General features: G+C 37.4%; 1 protein-coding gene across 1 annotated transcript in view; it reads right to left on the bottom strand.

The window, feature by feature from the left end:
* The window catches only part of LOC121856446, a 46,730-nt gene that overhangs the window by 18,171 nt on the left and 4,244 nt on the right, over positions 1–24,315 (bottom strand). The window contains exons 3-29 of the mRNA XM_042352042.1: positions 22,292–22,507; positions 21,860–22,001; positions 20,618–20,856; positions 20,135–20,350; positions 19,776–19,917; positions 18,737–18,975; positions 18,312–18,527; positions 17,648–17,789; positions 17,261–17,502; positions 16,271–16,486; positions 15,843–15,984; positions 15,249–15,487; positions 10,894–11,109; positions 10,179–10,320; positions 9,613–9,851; positions 8,846–9,064; positions 8,098–8,644; positions 7,697–7,840; positions 6,809–6,990; positions 5,696–5,917; positions 5,156–5,329; positions 4,427–4,553; positions 3,623–3,736; positions 3,200–3,439; positions 2,338–2,530; positions 2,056–2,162; positions 246–364 (exon numbers count right to left, since the gene is read on the bottom strand). Coding sequence (XP_042207976.1) covers positions 246–364; positions 2,056–2,162; positions 2,338–2,530; positions 3,200–3,439; positions 3,623–3,736; positions 4,427–4,553; positions 5,156–5,329; positions 5,696–5,917; positions 6,809–6,990; positions 7,697–7,840; positions 8,098–8,644; positions 8,846–9,064; positions 9,613–9,851; positions 10,179–10,320; positions 10,894–11,109; positions 15,249–15,487; positions 15,843–15,984; positions 16,271–16,486; positions 17,261–17,502; positions 17,648–17,789; positions 18,312–18,527; positions 18,737–18,975; positions 19,776–19,917; positions 20,135–20,350; positions 20,618–20,856; positions 21,860–22,001; positions 22,292–22,507 — 5,376 coding nt within the window. The remainder of the gene's footprint in view (positions 1–245; positions 365–2,055; positions 2,163–2,337; positions 2,531–3,199; positions 3,440–3,622; positions 3,737–4,426; positions 4,554–5,155; positions 5,330–5,695; positions 5,918–6,808; positions 6,991–7,696; positions 7,841–8,097; positions 8,645–8,845; positions 9,065–9,612; positions 9,852–10,178; positions 10,321–10,893; positions 11,110–15,248; positions 15,488–15,842; positions 15,985–16,270; positions 16,487–17,260; positions 17,503–17,647; positions 17,790–18,311; positions 18,528–18,736; positions 18,976–19,775; positions 19,918–20,134; positions 20,351–20,617; positions 20,857–21,859; positions 22,002–22,291; positions 22,508–24,315) is intronic.

Below are 24,315 nucleotides of genomic sequence, written 5' to 3'. Positions count from 1 at the left end.
GAATTTTGTCACATAAACTTTACCATAATGTTTTACATCCCTGATCTAGAAAGAATACTTAATTATTTACTTATACCTAGAGAGGACATATAGAAAAATATAAATAAACACCATGAGGGGCTGAGTTTACATTATATAATAGATTTCATTAATCCTGTCCCTCTCATATACTCCAGGAACAAGAGAAACTCCAAATCAGCCAAAAATAAAGACACTACAAATACGACAAAGCACATTAACTATACCTGGATAACTTCATCCATGTTAGTCACAGAAAACTTGTCAACGGCTCCTAACATGTTCTTGTTCTTCTCCAGCGACGCGTTCTCATCTTGCTCTGGCTCCTCTCCTGAAGACTCTGACACTGTTTACAAAGTTTTGATGAATATTACGACATTAATCACTGTAGCTCATTTTTTATTCGAGACCCCTAAAGGTTTACTATATTTTAGGACGTGCAATATTTGTTTTTGTTTTTTTTGGGGGGGGGCACCCCCCTACATATTTGTGTAAGGTGAAGCGCAGAAGCGTTTACAGTGCCCAACAGGGAGGCATGCGAAGTTCATGCTTGCCTTTATATCTCATGAGTTAAGGGCGTAGAAGCCTGAAGAGTCAAGGGCATAGAAGCCTGAAGAGTCAATGGTTTATGTCATCAAGTTATTGGAAGCTCCAACAACTTGTCCCTGAATACGAATTCGCAACTTTCGATTTACAACAGGTACCTACTTTACTGCTAGGTGAACAGGGACTAATGGGGGCTAGGAAATATGTCCAAACAACTTCCACCGGCCCGGGAATCGAACCCGTGACGTCTCGCTTGCGAAGGCAAGAGCGGTACCACTCTACCACCAGCACCCCCAGGACGTGCAATGAACAGGAAACTAAATACCAGTAGGAAAAAAGTCTGATCATTGCGAAGAACATTTATGTTCTTTGCAATGATATTATTAAACTTTATTCTTTCTGATTTTAGATGTCTGTTTATTGCACGGCTTAAAATATAGTAAACATTTAAGGGTTCTCGAATAAATAAAATTACCCTGTATGACCCAGAGCAAGTGCACTGCAGGTAACAATGACATTATTCACCTCTAAAAATTAAAATTAATGTATTAAGAGGTATTCTATAAATTTGAAATAAATCGCTCTGGAAATTTTTTCCATATAAATAAGAACAAAATGGAAATATGTTATACTGTATGGGGGTCAGTAAATATATCTTTCACGTCTTCGAGAAATATCTGAGTATTGTACCGGTAACTTGTGACTTCTGGAACACTGTTATCGTTATGAGTAATTCTGGTCAAGGGTTTTGGGTAATAAGTTGATGAAAATTACAGAGAAGGTTAAAAACAACACAAAAATCGAAAATCAAGTCATCGTTCTTAAGCTGTCATGAGTAAACGCTTCTAACAATATTGGTAACACCTGAATATTAACCCCCTAACAACCATCTTTCACCAAAAGATTAATCACCCTAACGGTACCAGGTAAGGATTACGTTAGGTTAGGTTAGTGTTAAAATAGTTAATTTTAAAAGTGAAATAAGCTAGGGTGTCTAATCTTCAGGTAATCCCAATATTCTTCCATCTACACATTCCTCCCCAAGCAGTATGACACAGGCAATTAATACAGTTAATTACAACAATGAATAAATTAACCTGAAAGTGTTTCCTAAACTATGCCTTTTAAACTTAAAATCCCTAATAAATATTGACAGAGAGGCCAAGTTAGGATCTGGATACAGTTTTTCGCACCATAGACATCGTTTTACCACACCACATGCTTACTCAGGTCTCACGGAAATTAGAAACCACAGCTTAGTTCACCTGATGGTTAAACACCTTAATGTTAAATAGGGTGATTAAGCTAAGTTATGGTTAGGTTAGGTTTAATTACAATAGGCTAGGTTAGGTTTAATTACAATAGGTTAGGTTGTATTATATTACATTCGGTTAGGTTTGGTAAGGTCATCATTATGGTATCTAAATCATCAGGTGAAATAAGCAGTGGTGCCTAATCTTCTTGAGACCCTCCTACTCTCCCCACTCTTACCCTCATCTTCGGCAGAGAGAGTGATGCCCTTCAAGGACTTCTCGGCTCGGAGCAACATATCCACCTTTGTCTGGTCACGAGCACCCACCGCCTTCGTCAGTTCATTTCTGCCAGTGTAAAATATAGAGGTTACAGAATATATACAGTATATATGCCAGTGTAGAATAAGACGGTTCAGTATAAACAATATTTCTGGGAATGTAAAATACAGAGGTCACAGCACATACAGTATTTCGGACAGTGTAACATAAAATACAGAAAAGAAAGACACATTGTATACACCTGGCCAAGTATTCATCAAAGGCCATCTTGGTGGGCAGGAGAGAGTCAATGTTGGCGATAAGGTAATGTGTCTCAGCTCCCATGTGATCACTGACGGCACCCCACAGAGACAGGTTACCGTACGGCAGCACCACCTGACCCACACTACTCGACCCAAAAGCTAAGATCATCTTTTCACCTTTGTCTGATAAGGCTGGAGAAAAATAAATAAAATTAAGTCTACTGCAATTTAAACTTTTGTATTATTGTATATTACAGGATAATATATTCTTGATCTTCAGAAAAATATTTAATGCAGTACTGTATAGGAAACACCATATACTTTTTTATATTGATATACTAATCTTTGAATATATAATTTTGGGCATGCAATGGTGGTTTCTTACGTGAATCATTATTTAAAATTCCAATTTTAATATACAGTACAGTATATAAAGTATATATACGTATGCTCAAGTAAAGAACCTAACTTAACCTAACCTAACCTAACCTAACCTTCTACCGCCACTTTTTCTTTACTTTGGCCCTATATAAGCTTTCCCATCTCTCACCCAAACACGTTTTATCATCCCGTCCATAATCACACTCTCTACAGACCCATAAAACCATAAGGGAAAAACAATTTACAAAAGGTCCTGTATTCAATATCGGGTTGTAGGGTTTCCCCAATCTGTGCAGTAAATTGTGTTCCTCGTTCTAACTGTTTTCTTTGTTATCCAAGACTTATACTCGCATGGCGGCTTGAACACACACACACACACACACACACACACACACACATACGTCATCACTCGTACTCACACACTCAAACATACATCAACACTCACACACACACACACTATAACTCATCATGTAAACGTACCAAAGAAGGAGTATTTAGGTATTTCAAAGCCTTCAGGATCTTCCCAGTCAGTACAGTTACAGACGACCGTGTCAACCAGAGCTGTAACGGCTAACGTGGGCACAACCTTCCCAACTCTTGTCTCCACCTGCACCCCCACCTGCACCCCCTCCTCCTCCTCCTCCGTGATAGTCAAGATCTCTGCACTACATGACCCGCCCTCTGGTGCTTTGTTGATCTGGAGGCGTTGTACTGCAAGACCTGGAGTGGAAGCATTATATTTATTTGTCAGGGGAATATTGCAAAAGATTGTAAAAATAATAATGAAATAACAGCAAGATTTACAATACTAAAAAAAATCATAATCGGGTTTGAAAAATAAATTATTGTTTTATATATTAAGTAATTGAAGTGAAATATATAATTCATGCAAAAAAGACTTACCTTGAGCGGTTTCTCCTGGGCGCTGAGCCGTCACTTGTACATCAAACAGTTGGTAGATGGAACCATATATCTCCCAGAAGGCATCCAGGAGTGCTAGCTTATACTGGCTTGCTCCTGACGGCCGTATACAAGAGTGTCTTAGGAATTACAGTAGGTGAAGTACAGTAGCTAAAACAACTATCTGTGCAGGTGGGAGTCAATATGCTCCGAAATTTTACGTGTGACTAGTGACAGCTCTCATATACCAAAATTTATCATCCATGGTCTCATATTGTTTCCCACAAAGTATACACAGATACTGTACAGTAGTTGTTTTAGCTACTGTACATTAAGGTGTTTTAATGTACAGTAACATTTCCTAAGGTCACCATAAATGATACAAATATAACGCCAAGGTTTCCAATTACAACATTAAAGAACTGGAGAAGCCCTCAATGAAGCACTAACTCTGTCCTACTAGACACGAATTTGAACTTGAACCTTTGACTTTATTACATTATAACTGAATGAATTCTTAATCTGTCAACATACAACTTGCTTGGTTAATATTATCAAAACTAGTTCACCTAATTTTTGGGATACTGAATTTTTTTTTACGACTGGTTCGCTTATAGACGTTTCAACAGATATTTTATAATATTTGATATCACCCAATCACCAAAAATTTACATCAATCAATTATCAAGACAAAACATGATATTCACACATTACTTACTAAAAACATCAACTACAGTAAGTGACAATATTACTAAATACACTGAATACCGTATATAAGGCAGTATTACCAGATACCAGAGGATTTACCTATAGTAACACCAGTAATGTTAAGTGGGAGTGTCCTCGCACCCGACGGCTCTACACCAAACACCTTCCAGGAGTACAACAGAGGAACCTTCCCACACCCGTCCTCACCGATGGCTTCTTTCCCTGGCTGGAGTTAAAACTTGTGATAAATAACCTAATTATTATTATAAGGAATTGCAATACTTTAGAGATTGTCATTATACAAAAATCGCCAAGTGGAACACAATCAAAAGAGAGACCTTTCGTATGATAAATACCAATAAAGTGAATTCTTTATATTACTCACATATCTATTCTTATACTTTTGACAGACGTAAGAAAAAATCTTCATAAATTAATTTGTATATTCGTAATTAATTTACATCACAGCACAAGGTATATTATGGTCTTTAAGCGATGACTGACCCAATACTTTAGTTACCCTCAGTAACCTTTTTCAGTGGTCGTTTTCTATGATGGGATAATTACTCTACCTTGGTGACACCTGACTAGAGAATTTCAGGTAACAGGCGAATCTCAATAACAAATATACAATAAAAAATAATCAAATTAGACCATAAAATAATGATGATAATAATAATAATAATAATGTAAATATTTTTTTTTAAATAGGCCATGTGTTGCCTTATTATTCCGCCGCATTATTTTCAGCCATTTTCACCACAGGTTCTCTAACTTTCATCTTGGGATTACTTATCACCGTAACACCATCACCTCACAGCAACTCACCATCACCTCACAGCCACTCTTGATGATGACCTTGGCGAGGTTGACCAGCTGAGCCCCTGGGATCTGTGTACAGAACCAGGGAGGGGAACATCCGGACACCAGAGTGGGTGGGTCGCCCACCACCACCTCCACCTCCACTGCTGTCGTGCCTTGACGCCCATCAACACTACTAGCCTGGGGTGAAAACATATGGTTAGGTTAAGTGGACAGTCGTATCTAGTACCTCACTTAGTCTCTATATCTCTCATATTCATCTTACATTCTCTTTTCTTCATCTTCCGGTTGAACTATTACTCTCTTGGTAGTGTATGAACTCTGATGAACTTCACACCAACATTACACCTATACTATAGAAGCTACCAAGTAAATATCGACTTCAGAACCCCAAAATAATTCTTTCAATTCGTATTTTTTTTAATTAAACAAATCGCACCAAAATCTGTTATGTAGTATATTACTGAGAGATGTATAAATAATGGCTATATTAACAAGAACAAAATTATATTTGATGGCAATATAAACACTGCTATGATGACTCACAATAACTTGAAGAATGTAAGTTTTGTCGGGATTTCGGAAAATGTCGATATCAATAGTGAAGGTTGGCTTTGTTAGGGACATCCAGCCAGGTCCTTCCCCCCAGCAGCCTCCCATGTCATTCTTCCCCTCGTATTTATTTCTGTTGTTTGGCTTATCAGAGACCACACCTCGTGCTGGTAGATCTTCATTCTCCATACGACACGACCAAACATAAGAAATGAGCTGAAAAGCATGGAATCAAATATATACACCTGTACAGTATATATTTTGGTAGGAGGTACCACCACTGGTTTAGGAGACCCATAGCCTCAGAGAAGAGAATAAAAATCAGTCAGGAAATATGAGAATTTTTCCTTGACTGTCAGTGAATATTATCTTCTCCTACCACCTCCTATTATATATTCATTTTTTTGTGAAAGTAAATTTTATAAAGGAGCGGCCTTAAGACTACTAATTACACGTTGAAGACTTCCTCAAACTCCTCAGCAGAGGGACACGAAACAAGTAGGATGACGTGTTCTCTCTGGACTGCTTCACAGCGGTACTCGTAACTGGACACTCTGGAGTCTTTGGTAGTTTCAACAAGATTGGAGCTCTGGTTTTCTAAGACTTAAGAACACTATTTCTTCAAGTACGTAAAAGTCTCCGAGTCTAACAGGACTTTTTGTTTCAGAGTAGTTTATAACATTATCTTCAAAACGAGGAAAAGAATGCTGAAATGCACTGGTGGTCATTACTGTTGTAGGAGTCAGAAAAGTGGATACTTTCAGCAGACACTAGAAAGAGGTTTGAGGCCTTTGAAATCTATCGTATCAGGAAAATTAGATACTTTGGGCATATAATTTGGGATGATATAATGTCAGAAATATTAATGGGCAAAGCTGAGGGTAAGAGGGCCAGGGGAAGGAAGAGACTGGGAATTATGAACGAGATTAGAAGCTGGGTACCCAGAGAGATGCAAAATCTTAAGAGGGTTCGTAAAATGAGCCCAAAACGTTGAGATGGGAGGAGCGTTCTCACCAACCCTTAGACATGAAGACAGTACTTTGACTGACTGATTGACAACAAAATTAGTGGCAGGACACAACAAAACAATTGCATTTGAATACATACCGGTATCTCAGGATAGTCTGGGTCATAGGAGATGTGTCCTGGTGTGAGGGTAAGTGTCTGTAGAGTCCCACGACGGATCCTAGGGGCGCCGCCCTTCACCATCAACACCATCAAGTCACTTTTGCCAACTTGGATCACTGACTCTGCCTCTAGTGCTACCCACACGTCTGAACCTCTAGTATCTGGCAGAACAAGTGATTGAATTTCGTTAGATGTTATCATTAAACTAAGACTTGTTGTTCACTCTTCACTAGCGCCTTAACCCCTTGTGTATGTGGCCCCTTCTGAGCTGAATAAATTCGTCTGGCGTTACCAAATAAAATATTAAGAGTAGTGAAGGGGTTAAGTGTATACCTGAATTATATACTAGTGTACAGGTGTATTAATGTTTGTGTCTTGTGATATCTACAATCTCTTACTCAAGTCACTCATTCAATATTTTATTCCTTTGTACCCTGTGATTATTATCTCCCCCCCCCCCCCTTCAACTGGGGAAACACTAAAATCGAAGGTACTGTGATGTTATGTTCGTCATCCTTGCCTAAAGTGTTTGAGCAGAAGTAATTTATAAGTTAATGCCTTTGTTCCCGCAACCACATTCAACCTTCAGTACCAATCTGGGACAAGTTTAAGGTAATACTTATGGAATTTTGATAAACATTAACAAAACAAACAAGGGACCACCTGATTTCTACCACAGTAGTTCTTTCGGTGTGACTGAGGCAAACTTTGTTTAGTATCTGCTGTTTGAGGTGACCGATAAGCAAATGGAGAAATTTTCAGTAAATACCGTAAGTCAACGCTCAGAATCTTGTTGATTTAACAAGTGAGGATATCAGCCAGAATATACGTCTTTAAGCAGGATGAAATACATCAACAATAACTCACTTGTCATGGAGATGTTGTATGACACGATGGCACGATACAGACCATAGTGAAGGGTACGCACTGGCAGGAACAAGACGCCCTTGGTGGTGTCCACAGCTGACAGGTCCTCCTCCATGCTATCGTTCACACGCGTCATCCCCCAGTCTGGTGGTAAATGATCAACTTAATCCAAAGTTTACACGACATATAAAATTTATTTATTACATAGACAAATTTCATCCCCAAACAACTTAAAGCATCCAATGTGATGACAAAAATATAGCTGACTTGTCATAGTGATTATTCATTAAAAAAAATACTTGTCGTATAGAATGAACTTAATTATAATACTCAACTTCAGCAAAACATTTTACTTGACAGACATAAAGCACAACACATCCAACAAAGATAACAACACGTACTGATTTCCATGCTTATTTCAGGGACACTGCAATTAACCTCAGCGAAGCTCCTGACCCAAAGCTTGCTTGCACGTGTTATGTTGACTGGGGCCTCCAAGGTGCCATTCTTCTGGATCCAGACATTAAGATGATCGCAAGGGAGAGTGTCAAAAACTGTAATATTGATATTTTCCACAAGTTCTGCCATAATAGAGAACAATCGAATTTTTGCTTCGTACTTTCCTGGCGTTGTGTATTCATAGTAAAAAGTCACTGATTCTGAGAGCGGTTTTGTCTCCCATTCTACCTCACCAGCCTCTTTACCTTCACACTTATCAGTTCGTTTCCAGCCCACCAAGTAACCATCCCCGAGGTCGACAGTGAGGCAGGCACCGAGGAATACTGGCGCTTGTATCTTAAAGGAAATCTCCAGATCAACTCGAGTTTCTATGTCAGACACCTCGACCTCCAGATCATGTAAGCTATCACGAACCCGCACCCATCCAGACACAACGTTGGAAGCTCCTGCCAGGCCCTCTGCTATTACAGCTACCTCATAGTCACTCTCCTACAGAAAGGGATAATCATTACTACCCATAAATATTATAAATCTCATGAAAATTTAACACAGAAAATCCGGATAAGTGAGGTTTAATCTCTATATACAGTAGTGTGCCCTGATTACCAGCACTACTAACTCGGTTTCAATTTCATTAACAAGGAGCTCTAACGTATCAAAACTTCTTCATTCCCAAAATTGTTCACTCACTCTATCAAAAGTCAGGGTGAAGATGGGTGTTGTCTGCATGAGGTCGTCTCGGCCACTGACTGACAGAGTGTAGTTGTCTACCTCGCCCTTGACGCTGCCCGGATTGATGTTCACACTGTCCGTCATGTAGTAGAAACTTTGAGGTCTTGTCTTACTCTCATCACCCTCCTTCAGAGTTATAACTAAGTCGGTGAGTTCCAGCTTCTGTACCACTGACACCTGCAAATGTTGTGTTACAATGATCTCGTCAACATCACTTAGATTGACAAATTCCCGCAAGTTTTGTTACTCGTATCTGACTAAATATTCCTTGTTTCTTAAAATCTGCAAAAACCTATTTTATATACTGCATTAATGCACATAGAAAACTGCATAATTTTTTTTACTATTTGGTGAAAATTTAAATGGAATTCCATTATATGAGGATCATCATAATTAATTTGGAGATGCAAAAAGAATATTTTTGTTACTCTTAAGGTTAACGTCTTACAATAACTCAAACTACATCAGTTAATTTAGGAAACTTGTAAAATTTAGTTTTCACTTAGGAACTACAGGTCTTATACAAAGTGAAAATGAAGTTACCTTTTTCGTTTTTTTCTGTAGTTTATGGAATTTTCAGTCACCTTGAAATTTTAGTAAAATAATTTGTTATCCTTGTACTAAAAATGACAAGGCATATAAACTACAAGTAAAATAAATTATAATAATTTTTAACACCAAATAATGAGAATATAAGAGTCATTAGTTGCCACGCTGTTCCTCACCAGTTCAGAAAGGTTAAGACGAGACACAGGATTCTTCATATACAAGTTAAGTCCATAGTCGCCAGGCTTCGAGTATATATACCTCAGGATCAGTGATATGGGTCCCTTAGCTCCTGCTGGTGTGTCTCTCTCAAGAGTGACTTCCTCAGGAGGTTTCCCATCCCCCCAACTGATCAAACCCGTCACATTGGTCGGGACTTCTTCCGGTGATGTTAGTGTAAAGGTCACGTTAATATTACCTGAAATATGGGTACAAAATGGTTTATCCAATAAAAATTCTTGGAAAATTTATCAGAACAGATGATGAAACACCCTAAAGTACAGTATTTGTCAGGTACTTCCATGAATGCCCTTGGCGCTCACCAGGCTAAGCTATGTCAATACTGTTAATATTGTTCACTTTGCATGTATAATTTCTTTTGGCTAAGCTATATAAACTATTTCACTTACAAATTTGGCGATACAAACTGCTTCAATTTCAATTCCAATTTAACTAAATGCAGATAAAACCTAAGGTACTTCAACCCATGTTTCACAGACCAAGTGTACGACAGATCTCAACGTACCAGGCGGCGACACAACAAACTTTGGCGCCTCTACCTCAGCATCCTCTCTCCCCAGGGGCCTCGCTACCTTCACCCAGCTCACCATACTGTTTGATGCTCCCGCTTCTCCTGACGTTCTCATGGTGACCTGATACTCCCCAGCCTAGTAAATAACAAAAACAATAAATCATAAAGCATTAAATAGATACTGTAATTCTTTTTTCTTCATCAAAATACTCCCCGTCCACTATCAGTTTTACCTTAAATTTCAGGTTACAAAGATATTTGTTATTTAAATTTAATTCCCCATCTCTCTCTCTTTACACGTACAGGTACTGTATTTGAAATTTAAGTAAAAAAGTCTATGGTATTATCCTGCCGTGTTTAATTTTCTGCTCCTATAACTTGTAAAATGGTGATCATGTTGAAAGCTAGAAATGTATACAGCAATTGTGCTAAAACTTCACTAAATATAATTTTTGGTCATTTACAGATCGTGTCTATGATATGCGTATACAAGTTAATGAAGTTTCAGAGTGCACACCGACTTTGTAAACACCCAGTATTTACAGTACATAAATACTGGGTAGATTAACTTATTAAATATGAATACAGAACTCTAGACAACTAGCTCTAGTATTGACACTTGTAATACGAGAGAAAAAAATGGACATAAGCCTGACGCCATTGTCAAGAATGATCTTAAAAAATGAGAGAGAGAGAAATTGCAACTTACATTCTCAAAGGTGTAAACAAATGAAGCAGTGGTGCTGACGAGCACTTCCTGGTTTACAGTAAGTGTAAACTCCTCTGCTTCCCCAGAGTTGATCAGAGCCGTGAAGTTGAGTGGGACGTTGGTCTTAAACACCTCACTGTGGGTGTCCGTAGCGTCGCTGGCATCTCCGTACTCCACCAGGATACCGCCCAGAGTCAAGCGGTCCAGTACTAGGAGCTAGGGAACATAGCTCACAGGTTAGGTTATTCTAGTATGGATATATTTCTTAACTCATAAAGTTAAGAATCCCTCGGCTTATTTCACCTGATGATTAAACGCCCTAACCTTAAATAGAATATAGATTAAGCTAGATTACTTAAGGCTAAGTTAGGTTAAATTAAGTTGAATTAGGTTAGGTTATTAAGTTAGGCTACATTAAATAGGGTTATGTTTGGGTAGGTTAAGTTAAGTAACATTAAATTAACGTTAGGGTATTTAAACTTCAGGTTAAAATAACCGGGGTGTCCAATCTTCAGGTGATCTTAAACATTACCAACCTAGTATGAAGGCGAGACAGCGAACTACAGTACACATTAAACCATATCCACATGTTACTATTTACCGCTGTTTACTGTAGTGTAATAATGAAACACCTAACAACGCTTTACTGGTATTTCGAGGCAAGTATTATAACAGAAATACTACAATATTATTAATCTGTACCAAATCTATTATGAAATGAACATTATTATTATTGTTCATCACTGTTTCCATTATTTTACTTCACGCAAAAAGAAGACAAAGAAAGATACAAGTTACAAAAATACAGTATTGTAATGTCCGAAAATTTTGTAATTTGCCAAAAAAAAATTGACATTTTCTCACACTAACGTAAAATGAAACAATAAAATATAACTAAAAGACTAATAGGCAACAGAATACACAGTACAGTACTTGGAAAGAAAATTTTTAGCACCCGAGTCAAGTGAAAAGTGTAAGTAAATCTCAGCCTAATAAGTATGTTTTAAGTAAACTGAATATTAATAGTATAAGAGTGAAGTGAACCGCAGCTTAATAGTATAAGTGAGTCAAATTATACAAGAGCATAATGAACTATCGCTGTAACACCTTCATTCTCTGATGCTATAATGGGCGGGGAACACAATTAGCATGCTCATATTGTCCACCACACTTAATTTGCATGCATATACTGTACATCACACTAGATATACTTACAAAAATTGCCCATCACGCTTAAGTTATTGTGTCAATCACACTAAATTAGCAAACGTGTTTTGTTCATCACACTCAATTTTGTACATTTTTAATTTACATCAGTATTTGCACATCATTTGGTTTTTTTTATATAATGGGATGATGTGAAGAAAAAACATCGTATATACAGTACACAGTTATCATTCTTTTGACGAGTGTACGTGAAGAGAGGGATATGAACGAACATGGAATACTATACTATGTTAGGAATATGTGTGTGTGTGTGTGTGTGCAAAGGCCTTGAAATGTATGTCTTATGTAGAGAGTATTTAGAGTGTATACATATGAAGAACTTCAAGTACGTACATGTTTAAATAGCTTGAAGTTTAAGCTTATGATAAGTACGGTATTTAATGTATGTATGGGGAATTTGAAGTATATGTACATGTACGTCTATCCTGGGTGTATGTATCACCTACAGGCCTGAGAATAAGTAAGAGTCAACTGCCTATGAACCTAAGAGTGAGTTAACACAAACACACATAAACAAACAAATACACACAAACACTCGTGAATTAGCTTGAACACCAGGCAATATACACCTACTGCTGGAACACAGGACCACACGAGAAACAGATGACCAAGAAGTGAGGTTAGGTTAGGTCACTACGCCTGGTTCATTTAAAGTAAGGTTAGGTTAGGTTAGGTTAGGTTAGGTCACTACGCCTGGTTCATTTAAAGTAAGGTTCGGAAATGAATAACATTTAAAAAGACAAAGAATATTACAATATCCTGTGAAAATATGATAAGTTGATTGAATAAAACTGAAACACACTCCAATTTAAATGAAATATAAAGTGACTAAGATAATAAGATTAGTATTACCGTAACATACAAAAATAATAAATGAAATATATAAATAAAGAGAACTTACGATACTCAAGAGAGAAAATTGTCATGGGTAATCAGAAGAAATAATAGTGAGAGATGAGGAACTTAGGTGTGAATAAACAAAAAGTCTGAAAGATAAATTGATAAGTATATAATGTTTCCTTCTCCCAAGTAATAGGAGTCGCCAGGGATGATGAACACAGCTATACCGCTTTTGGACAATCTTGTATCTTTTTAATTCACACTCGTTGATGACCAGTTTAATCACCAACTTAATATACGCGCTTAATGACCTTATCGGTTGAAGAATAGTAATACATTATTAGATCAACATAAATCTATGAACGTACGGTAATAATACTGTTGTAGAAATGATCAGCGACTGTCCATTTCTACAATAATCTACCCTAATTTTATGAATTCGTTAAGACAGTACAGTACATGTTATTTGTTATTCATTTAAGAATTTTTGTTACACAATGTCATTAGAGTTATTGATTAGTCCACTGTAAGATTACGCTGTCCACTGCCACACTGTTATTAAACTCCTAAAGCATTTGGTCCACTTTCTAGGCATTTGGTCCACAATGAAAGATAATTTGTCGGTCTGGTCCATCACTTGTCAATTTTGTTCAATAAGGAGAAGTGTAGTCCATGATCATGTTCACCACCAGAACCTTCGGTAAACTACCACTAGAGATATTAACAAGTTTTCCTCTTCACTCTGGTAAACCAGAGACTGTCTGGTCCACATCAGAAATATTTGTCCACCAACAAATAATCCAATCTTTGATACCAGACAGTTTGGTCCACCACAGGTCATTCCACTTGTTCGATCCAATTAATACAATTTCTGGTCTACCCTTATACTGCGAGGTGCACCAACAGTCCGTTATCAACCACTGACAGTTTGGTTTATCATACACAGTCTGGCCCACCACCAGACTGTCAGATCAACATCCAAACTAAATAAACAAAGTTTGGTAAGTTACCTAGCTGTCACAACTGCCAACAGACTGTCTGGTGTACACCTCGTCGTATAGTTTATTAAATAAACTGTTTGGTCCAACCGGAGGGAAACTGTTTGGTCTAGTAACAGACAGTCTGGCTCACCATCAATCTACATGATGAACCAACTCAGTCTCAGGCAATTCTAAACAGTCTAGTCCACCATTAGACTGTGTGATCCACCATTTGACTGTCTGGTCCACCATCTAAGTACTGAGTCCACTGCCAGGCTGTCTAGATAACCATCAAATAGTTTGCTCCACTATATTGTTTATTAACCAATTGTACATTTCAGTGTCAATCAGAATAAATGAATATGGTTCACCACCTTTGAAAAATTTACTTTACTGAGATACAAATATTCCTCAGTTTAACATAACTAAGTCCACCATACATGTCTAGTTTATCATCTCTCAAAGCTTCATTCATTATCGCTACATTGTAAAGTATAATTCACCTTAAAGTTAATAATTTACATTATGAGATCTATAGTTATTATAAACCTTACGTCACCACCTTTGAAATCAACTTCGCTGTCTGGTCAAGTCTAAGTCAAGTTTAATTAATGGTGTCGTGTCAGGCATCGTCTTTTGTGTTCACCTCCAAAAATATCACACGGGAGCACATTATATAAGTCTTAATAATTCGGTACCGGTAATGGGACACAACACGTCAAGAGTGTAAAAACTGAACTATTGTTTAGTACTTTAGTTCGTGATATTGATTTTTTCTTACGTAGGAACACGACTATAGTGACGGTAAGGTATTTGTAGAAAGTTTGCATAATTCTTCTTCAGCTGTTTAAAAGTTATGGAATGAGCGGGAAAAAATAGACCGGTAAGGCCTTCATATAATGTATAGTACTGTACTCTATCAAGACGGACTCTTAAAATCAATATATGAAGGTCCTAGAATTTGTGTTTTGTTAAATGAAAGAAATTTGTGAAGCGCTGTACTTGCATTGTCATCACTTTTCTCATTAATGTTCCTCCAAAATTCAGCTGGTAAGATGTTATACCAACCGCGAGGAAGCAAATGTCTCAACTGTATAAGACAAACTTGTGCAGTCGTGATAATATCACTAACTAGCAAAACGTAAACTTTATCATATCCTCGAGATATTCATTTCAAAGGTAACTACAAATTCTCGCTTTCTTCACATCTGAACTTAAATTACTGCACTGGTTAAACGTCGATCAATATAACATTATCCCCCTTTATACCTGGTGGTGTAAAATAAAACATATTGTCATCCAACTCACCGTTTTGGTCACATTTGCGCGGGAGACAGAGTTCCAGGCGTGAAGGATGATCACATAATCACCCGGTTGGCTGAAGTTACGAGACACCTCCCGCATCACTGAGCCCAGAGCGCCAGGAGCCGTCTCTCCAGTTAGGTCCAGATCCATATCTGCCTCACCGTCACTCCAGCCAATGGTGAGTGTCATGTTGGTTGGTAACTCTCCCAATGATGACAGTGTTATTGTCACGTTTGCTATATCTGTAATGAGGTTATCATTCAAAACATCCACACCTCACTTGTACATGGTTTGTTCTGAGTATGTTCCTTCTGATTCAGATAAATGATAGATATAAATTTATTGATGGTTCCCTAAAACTGACCTAAGATCAAAATGGTTGTGCAAGACATGTTAGCTAGTGTAAATCTAAATGTTTCGTCAAAGCAAAATGAACATTAAATGCATAAAATTGAAACTTCTAATCTTAGTTAAAAAAATATAATGATAATGCTCAAAATATGTACCATTCCATTTGTCACTTGCAGGAGCTCATCATTTCATCAATATAAACACTACATGAAATGATCAGAATTAAAAACTTATATAGATAGTTACCTAAAGACCAAACCACAAACTCAGGTACAATGACAGCAAGGTGTTCGTCTAGGACAGGTCGCTGTACTAGCACTGTCGTGGTCACGGGCAGGGACATTCCTGCATCGCCAGATGTTGTCATGTTCACCACGTATTCCCCAGCCTAGAAACAGACAAAGAACGATGAGTCAAATTATGTGTGTGTGTGTGTGTGTGTGTGTGTGTGTGTGTGTGTGTGTGTGTGTGTGTCAATGTAGGTTTTGATATTCTGAATTAATAAATGGCCTCGGCACAAAAGGAGACAATGTTGTCAACACTGTACTCGACCCCCTTATATTTCCCAATTAAAGTCAGATGGGTCGACCCTCAGAACAGGAGGGAGTGCTGTATCCACTCAACCACCGCACCCAAGAATAACATACAGTAATACATAACAATCATCAACATACCGACTGGAAAGTGTGGATAAGATAGGGTGTGTCGCTGCTAAACTCTTGGCCTTCCAGGTAGAAAGTGTAGCTTGTTACGTCACCACTCAAGACCACGGCGGTGAAGTTGAGAGGTATGCCAGTCTTGAAGGCAGCCGAGTACCACAGAGGGGCGTCGGCTTCGTCCTGGTAGTTCACAATGATGGCTCCGGCGGCGAGTTCATCAAGCACAGTCATCTGTAAAACACATCACTGGTGTAATACTGTGATACTGGAACATTCACCGATCAAATAACAGCTCGTGGTGACGGTTCATTAACTTTACTTAAAATGATAAAAGGAAATTGTAATGAATCAACGAACATTATGAAGATACACATTTATACGTATATATGAATAAAAACAAAAGTCTTCTCTTCTGATTATAGAAACTACAGTACAGTCATCAGTGGAATCATTAGAAAAGTATGTTAACATTATAAGCACCTGTGATTCACCTGGGAATAATATGAGTACCTCTGACTCACGATGGGTATATAAAACTTTTCCATATACCCATTTGGTCGGGAATAAGAGGGAATCATTAATTTCAGTTATAATATTCTTGGGAAACACGAATGGGTGAAGAGGTTAAAATAATTAACAATTTTAATGGGCGTCCAGCTAGAGGTATGTGTAGATATATAGTATAGTATTCTCTGTTATAGTCAGCATTTACCTTGTCACTGTGCGGCTCAAAGATATAATGAATAACAATGTACAATACAGTACAGTAATTAAAAAGTGTAATACTGTACTACTGTTAAGCTAGAGGGAGAGGGGGGGGGGGGAAGGTGGCAGTCACAGAAAACAAATTGCAGGATAAACAACGAAAACGAATTAAAGGACACATTGATCCTATGCCACTGTACTTGTTAAGACTCAAGAGCAAAAATGATGACGAGTATGAAATTGGGGAGTCGTTTCTTTTAATGATGTAAAATCACGAACAGAAAGACAGACAACACTCACCAGTTTGGACACGCTCACTACAGACACGGGGTTGAATACAGTCAGAGTCACCAGGAACTCCCCAGACTCGGTGTAGTTGTGAGTGGGATTCCTAATGACTGACCCAACTGCTCCTGGCTGCGTCTCGGCGAGCATATCAGATCCCGTAGTGTTCCCACCATCACCCCAAGTCACGTTGTAACTTTCTATGAAGGTTGGGATTTCCTCTGAGGGTGTGACTACGATCATCACGGTCGCTACGCCTGAAAATTTAGCTCAAGGTAATAATCAAATCATTATGTTACAACCAGATTTATCCGGACTCATAATTTTTAGTTGTTGTTGATTAGTTTATATTCACTCGTCTAGAATTAGCGCTTCAGGGGTACAGAAACAGCTATCACTTACCTGGAGGCAAAACTATAAAGTCAGGTAAGGTCAAGTTGACGAGTTCATCCAGTAAAGGCTGTACAGCTGTCACCATCAAGATCATTGCTGGGGACACTCCTGCCTCGCCATGTATTGTCATGTTCACACTAAATTCTCCAGCCTGAAAAGAAAATGAAAATTGAACACAAACTACAGCTGTGTTTGATAATTTATGCAAAAGCAAGTGACAATAACCTTTATGTATAAGTACTTGATGTCTTCTTCCCTCCAGGACTTGAGGGGTGACTGTCAGTAGATCTCTTCATACATTTCATCCATTAATCGTTTTCGCAAACTTCTAATATTTTACACTACAGTAGTATTTACAAAACTCAAGCTGTCATCATCAGTTACTGTGAGAAACAAGAAAGTCTTGGAAAGATGAAGGCTACCTCAGGAAATATCTTCAGCAAACGTACAGAATCAAAAGGGTAGGAGGAAGGATACAAGAAAATAAAAGGAAGTAGAGAAAGCAATCACATACAAAGACCAGAAAAATAACAGAAACCAAAATAACAGAAATCAAACAACACTACCGTATGAATGAGGTTCAAAGAAAACAATAACTGCTACTATAGTGTTTCTATTGGTGACCGCGGCCACCTACAGTACTTCAAGGTTACACTACAATAATTCGACTTACGGACTGGAAAGTGTAGATGATGGACGGTTCATTCTCAATAATCACTTGGTCCTCCACATACAAGGTGTAGTTGGTAGCGATGCCTGTCTCAACCACAGCAGTAAAGTTGAGAGGTACGTCGGTCTTGAACATTGTGGCATTCCATTGTGGTGCATCAACTTCATTCTGGTACTCCACCATGACTGTCTTGATTGAGAGGTGAACCAGAACTCTCACCTGAAACAATTAACATTAGAACATGTCATGAAGTGTGATGAAGATAACTAAATGTATATACTCTTAAGACAACAATTATCTAATGAACTTTAGTAGGTCTTCATGGAGAACATTGAAGTATATTTGTCAATTACTGGTACAGAAAACACAATGACGAGTCTGATATGGTTAATGTGTAGCCTTGATAAAATATTGTCTGCACCACTAACCTCCTTGGTGACGTTGATCTGAGACACGGGGCTACTGAAGGTGATGGTGATCTGGTAGACACCTGGCTGGCTGTAGTTATGGGTGACGTTCTGCGACACAGCTCCTATGGCTCCAGGAAGGGTGTCCTGTTGCAGGTCGAGGTATGTGTCGGCCGCGTCGTCATCCCACATGATGGTAACTTCCACGTGGGTTGGCAATTCTCCTGGTGCCATTATTACGATCATCACTTCTGTCTCAGCTGTAAGAATTAAATATTTAGAGAATCTACCACTGAAATGACGTTTTATCTATGAACCACTGAAATGTTTTATCTATGAACCACTGAAATGTTTTATCTATGAACCACTGAAATGACGTTTTATCTATGAACCACTGAAATGTTTTATCTATGAACCACTGAAATGTTTTATCTATGAACCACTGAAATGTTTTATCTATGAACCACTGAAATGACGTTTTATCTATGAACCACTGAAATAATGTTTTATCTATGAACCACTGAAATAATGTTTTATCTATGAACCACTGATAAAACGTTCGTGTATGAGGATAACATAATACTATCTTTTTAGAGGTTAAATTCTCATTTATAAATAAACGTTTTAAAAAGCTGCTGATAAAGGATCTACACCTATAGCTATAACAATTGACTCGGCCTTTGAAAAAAATGTAGATTATAAAACTGTAGTGTGAAAGCAAACTATCTGATGACTTCATGGCTGAGCAGCGGAGAATATGGTGGTCGTTAACATAATAATAAAACTTTTAGTACTGTAACAATATTGATTCCTTCTTTGAAAATGTTACACTAAGGAGCTCACTAACGAATGTCAAATGAAAACCGCATGATACTTTAGTAAGAATACTAGTAAAATACAAACAGTAGTACGTGTATAAAGAGAATGCAGACTTTAACAAGAATGCAAAGAATATACAAATTTTAAATATAAGAAAAATACAAACTTTAGTAAAAATATGGAGGATATAAATTTGAGTAAGAAAATATATAATACAAACTCGAGATAAACTGTAACTTACCGTGAGGCCACACCGATATATCTGGGGCCATCACCTGGACGTTCTCCTCGGTCAAAGTTCTTGCTACCTGCACAGTTGTGACCGCTGGGGAAGACTCGCCAGCCTCACCAGAACTCACAATACTGATGTTGTATTCCCCAGCCTGGTACACAAACAAATAATTACCATAAGTTAAAAAAAAACCAATGCATTTTATTTTTAAATGCGATTAAAATGCGATTTCTTAGTGTTTATAATAAAAGCCAGAAAATTACTTGCAGAATATATTAAAGCCAGCACTGAGGTATTAATGAAGTTAGCCTTTTTTTTTTTTTTTTACATTTCGATGACTTTAAAATGCGTGTCCTTGATTGACTCACATTAGAGAAGGTATAGACGAAGGATGGAGAAGTGCTTGTAAAGGTTTCTCCATTCACTTGTAGGGTAAAGTTGTCGGGGGCACCAGTCAGCACCACAGCGGTTAAGTTGAGCTGAACGTTCGTCTTGAAGTAGGTCGTGTTCCAGGCCGGGGCATCAGATGATGTATGATACACCACTAAGTTTGTGTCGAGTGTATTATGTTCCAGCACTCGAACCTGCAGGGAAATTAATATTATCTACATGATCTGGTTACAGGTAAATGATATACTGTAATACTGTAATACGCAAACTTTTTATGAGTCATAATAATCTTGACATAAGGTGATCTATAACATTAAAGTCGTTCATATGCCGCGCTAAGTGTTTACCTGAGAATGAAGATATTCGATTTATTAGTTACAAAACCTCACCATCTTGCTATCATCAATACGTCCATAGTCAGACAAACAATGGCTGTACAAAACATTCTACAAGTAACTCACCGTGATATTGGTGGTGACTCGAGACACGGGATTTACCAGACGGAGGGACACCAGATACTCTCCTGGCTCTTGGTATACATGAGTCACATTGAATGTCACTGATCCTGTGGTTCGAGCAGGTGTGTTCTCCGTCAGATCCACTGATGTGAGGGTCGTGTTGTCACCCCAGTCAATATCACCAGTTACAAGGTTTGGCAACTCGTCCACTGATGTTATTTTTATCACGGCAGTTGTGTATGCTGGAAGAGAGAGGAAAGGCCGTCAGAAAGAAGTATTTACATAATACAGTAGTACGATTTCTATTCGCAGAGCATAAATAATCCCCTTCTTAAAACATCTACACTAAACTTGTCTTAAATCAAATACACTGTCAACACAACTGTCTTCACCAAACATTTGGTCACCATGTTAACATTTGATAATCTGACGAGTACTGTATTATAGGGTAAGCTAATAAATATTTTAAACTTAATCTTATTACTTGGAAAATACACCTTAGATCTTCAGTTTTTCTCGCTCAAACATTGTAATTAACTCTCCTGTGATCTTCAATGAAATAAGGCTATTGAAGTAAATATTATAGCTATGAAATATACACTTTGGAAACATCAATATTGTGACAAAATATTTTAGAAGATTTAACAGTTTTTAAAGATATGATTTATTATTATTCACCAGAATGTCACACACCAATTACTCCTACAATAACGTCATCAAGGGATCTGTACCAAGACACAAGAGTCACCTCAGACAACCAGGAAATTCCTCTCATTGTAAATAATAATATATTTTTCCCATCACAGTAATGTACACACACACACACATATATATATATATATATATATATATATATATATATATATATATATATATATATATATATATATATATATATATATATATATATATATATATATATATATATATATATATATTACTGTATATATATATATATATATTTTTTTTTTTTTTTTTTACAGTAAATAAATTCAAGTTAAAATTTTTACTCGGAATAATTATGGTATAAAATCCGTTTAATATCAGTATAAAAATAATTTACTAGAGTTCCCAGTTTTTAGAAAATTCTAAATTTTGTCTCCATTTTTATGTAAGGATTTTGACTTTTTTTGTAGTCTCAATTCCTTAACCAGCGAAAAGTTTTTTTTTCGACTGCCTTACTTATATTATGTTTTTTCCTGTGGTGTGGCAAAATTACATCTACACTGTGAAGGCGGGACTCACCTGTTGGCCAAACCACTTTTTCTGGCAATAAGAACTGAATATCAGACTCTTTCAATGACTGTGCCGCCTCCACGGTCACCAAGAAGGGCGGGGATGTTCCTGCCTCTCCTGAAGCTGCCATGCTCACATTGAACTTCCCAGCCTGTAGGTTTAAGATTTAGGAAGAGTTAGAATGGGAAAATAAATTTTCCTTTTACTATCCAATAAAATGTGGTGAAGTTGTCCAATTAATTATCAAACAAATTTCAGTTAAATTTTGTATTCTCTCAAAAAAGAGAGAATTTGAATTCAATCATGTGTTGTCCTTCTATATGACTGCTCCTCACTCACCCCTGCAGTCTTCCACCTACACAACACTTCTTCAGTCATAATCTAGAAAATTATAGCACATGACAGATACACCAGCCCTAATTTTTGGGTAGATCAACTTACCGATTGGAAACTGTACGAGATGGATGAGTCACTGCTTGCCATAACTTCACCATCTACAACAAGTTCAAAGCTGGTGGCATTACCAGTCTTGACTATGGCTGTAAAGTTGAGCATTGTGTCGGCCTTGAAGACGGACGGTGACCACTCGGGAGCATCAGTCGCTGACATATATTCGATCGAGATGTTGTCCATTGTGATGCGCTCTATCACCCTCACCTGTAGGGGAGCACACCGTACACAGCCCAACATTAGAGATGCAGGTCTCTAATTTCATAATATGTCATGGGATTAAGTATTCTCAAAGCCTTACGTAAGGTGTGGCAAAATTATGATTTGAGTAAAATGATCTGAATTTTATTGTTCAAATATATTTTCATTATTTAAGAAGAAACTTCTCAACCATTAGGGGAATTACTGTCTAGGTTATTACACACTGACACACTATAAATATAACCAAACTTATGAAGAACCATTTCGGATTCGTGCGATTAAGATACCATCAATATTAACTAAATAACTAACAAAACAGTCCCTAGATTCTTAACAGTTAATGAGTATTTTCTTGCAGCTGATGGTTTTAAATTATATTCAAATATTATTTTCTCAAGAGTAGTTGTACAACCCACAAATATTAAACAAAGGATAAAATACATAACCATTAGTAAGTATATTGATGTTATATACACATTAATATATAAATACGGTTATGTTTTTGGCCAAATATTACTCTACATCACACGGTAATAATGACGTCATGTGTTGGATCAACAGTGCTTAACGTTTTCTATCAGACGATGATGCAAAATTTGTGTTATATTTAACTCTTGTGATCAACTTAACTATCAGACAACAGGTGGTCTGTTGTGTTACTGATCAACATTATTGTTCTGTTCAACACATAAACGACATATGACTTATGTGTTCTGTTCAACACATTTTGAATAAGAAAGGCTTGTTTACAAAATAGTAAACATAAGTTTCCCACTTAACAAGAACCACAAAAATTAGACATTGTGTGTGGACTACTTAAAAAAAAATTACGTAAAAAAATTATACAAGAAAAATGAATTTGTTCTATATCTTCCTGGTTCCTTTATCTAGCCTCCTTATAAAACATAACTATAATAAGAGAAGTTCACAGTATTATCTTTATCTGATAAAAAAAAATCGGTATTATATATAACAATCTTACCATAAGAAGAGGAGCCGTTTTTATCATTGCATTATAGTGGTGAACCAAATTGTATATTTTTAAGTGGCAGGACTACTGTGCTCTCTACCTCAGTGTGCGGGAGTGTGTTGTGTTGTGTGAACTGCATCATAACTACTGAGGTTAACTCTCTAGGGTGGAACATTCATACGACATTAATGAGGGATAACGAAAAATGGCATACCAAGCACTGTAAACACGATGCTTTCTACTACTTGGTGGTACGGAGTCTAGTGTTGGTGGGAACTAGTATAACAAAGTCTAGCTGTGTGATAACTAACTCGGGTATCTACTGAAGCGATGCATTAGGATTTGTTTTAAGGTAATGAGTGAAGTCAGTCAGATAATTGGCAGTCAGGACTGTTAGATGGTGAGCCATAGTAAAGGGGTACTCTTATCATAAGAATCAAGTGATGAGAAACAAACTGTTGTCGAACAAATCAGTGTTGGTGAGACGGCTGTTGTTTGGTGATGTATCGAGCAACTGTTTTGTTTGGTAATGATTTACAGACCAGTTTGGTTATGGGGGCAAAACACCAAGTTTGAGGGTGGATTACAGTCAGGTAGTTGTATCCCAAAAAGTTTGGTGGTGGTGGACCAAACAGATTGGTAGCTAACTACATTGGATGATGACTGTGGATCAAACAGTTGCATAGTAGTGGATCACACAATCTGGTGTTTGTGAACCATACAGCACAGTAGTGGTGGACCAAACGAATTAAGAGTGATAAACTACCTAGTTTGGTGGTAAACCAAATAATTTGGCGGTGGACCAAATAATCTGGTGGTGGACCAAACACTTACACGATGGACC

The sequence above is a fragment of the Homarus americanus genome, unplaced genomic scaffold (genome assembly GCF_018991925.1).
Source record: "Homarus americanus isolate GMGI-L3 unplaced genomic scaffold, GMGI_Hamer_2.0 scaffold29324, whole genome shotgun sequence".
Lineage (NCBI taxonomy): Eukaryota > Metazoa > Arthropoda > Malacostraca > Decapoda > Nephropidae > Homarus > Homarus americanus.
The sequence above is the reverse complement of the archived record's forward strand: the minus strand, read 5'-3'. Positions and strand labels throughout refer to the sequence as shown.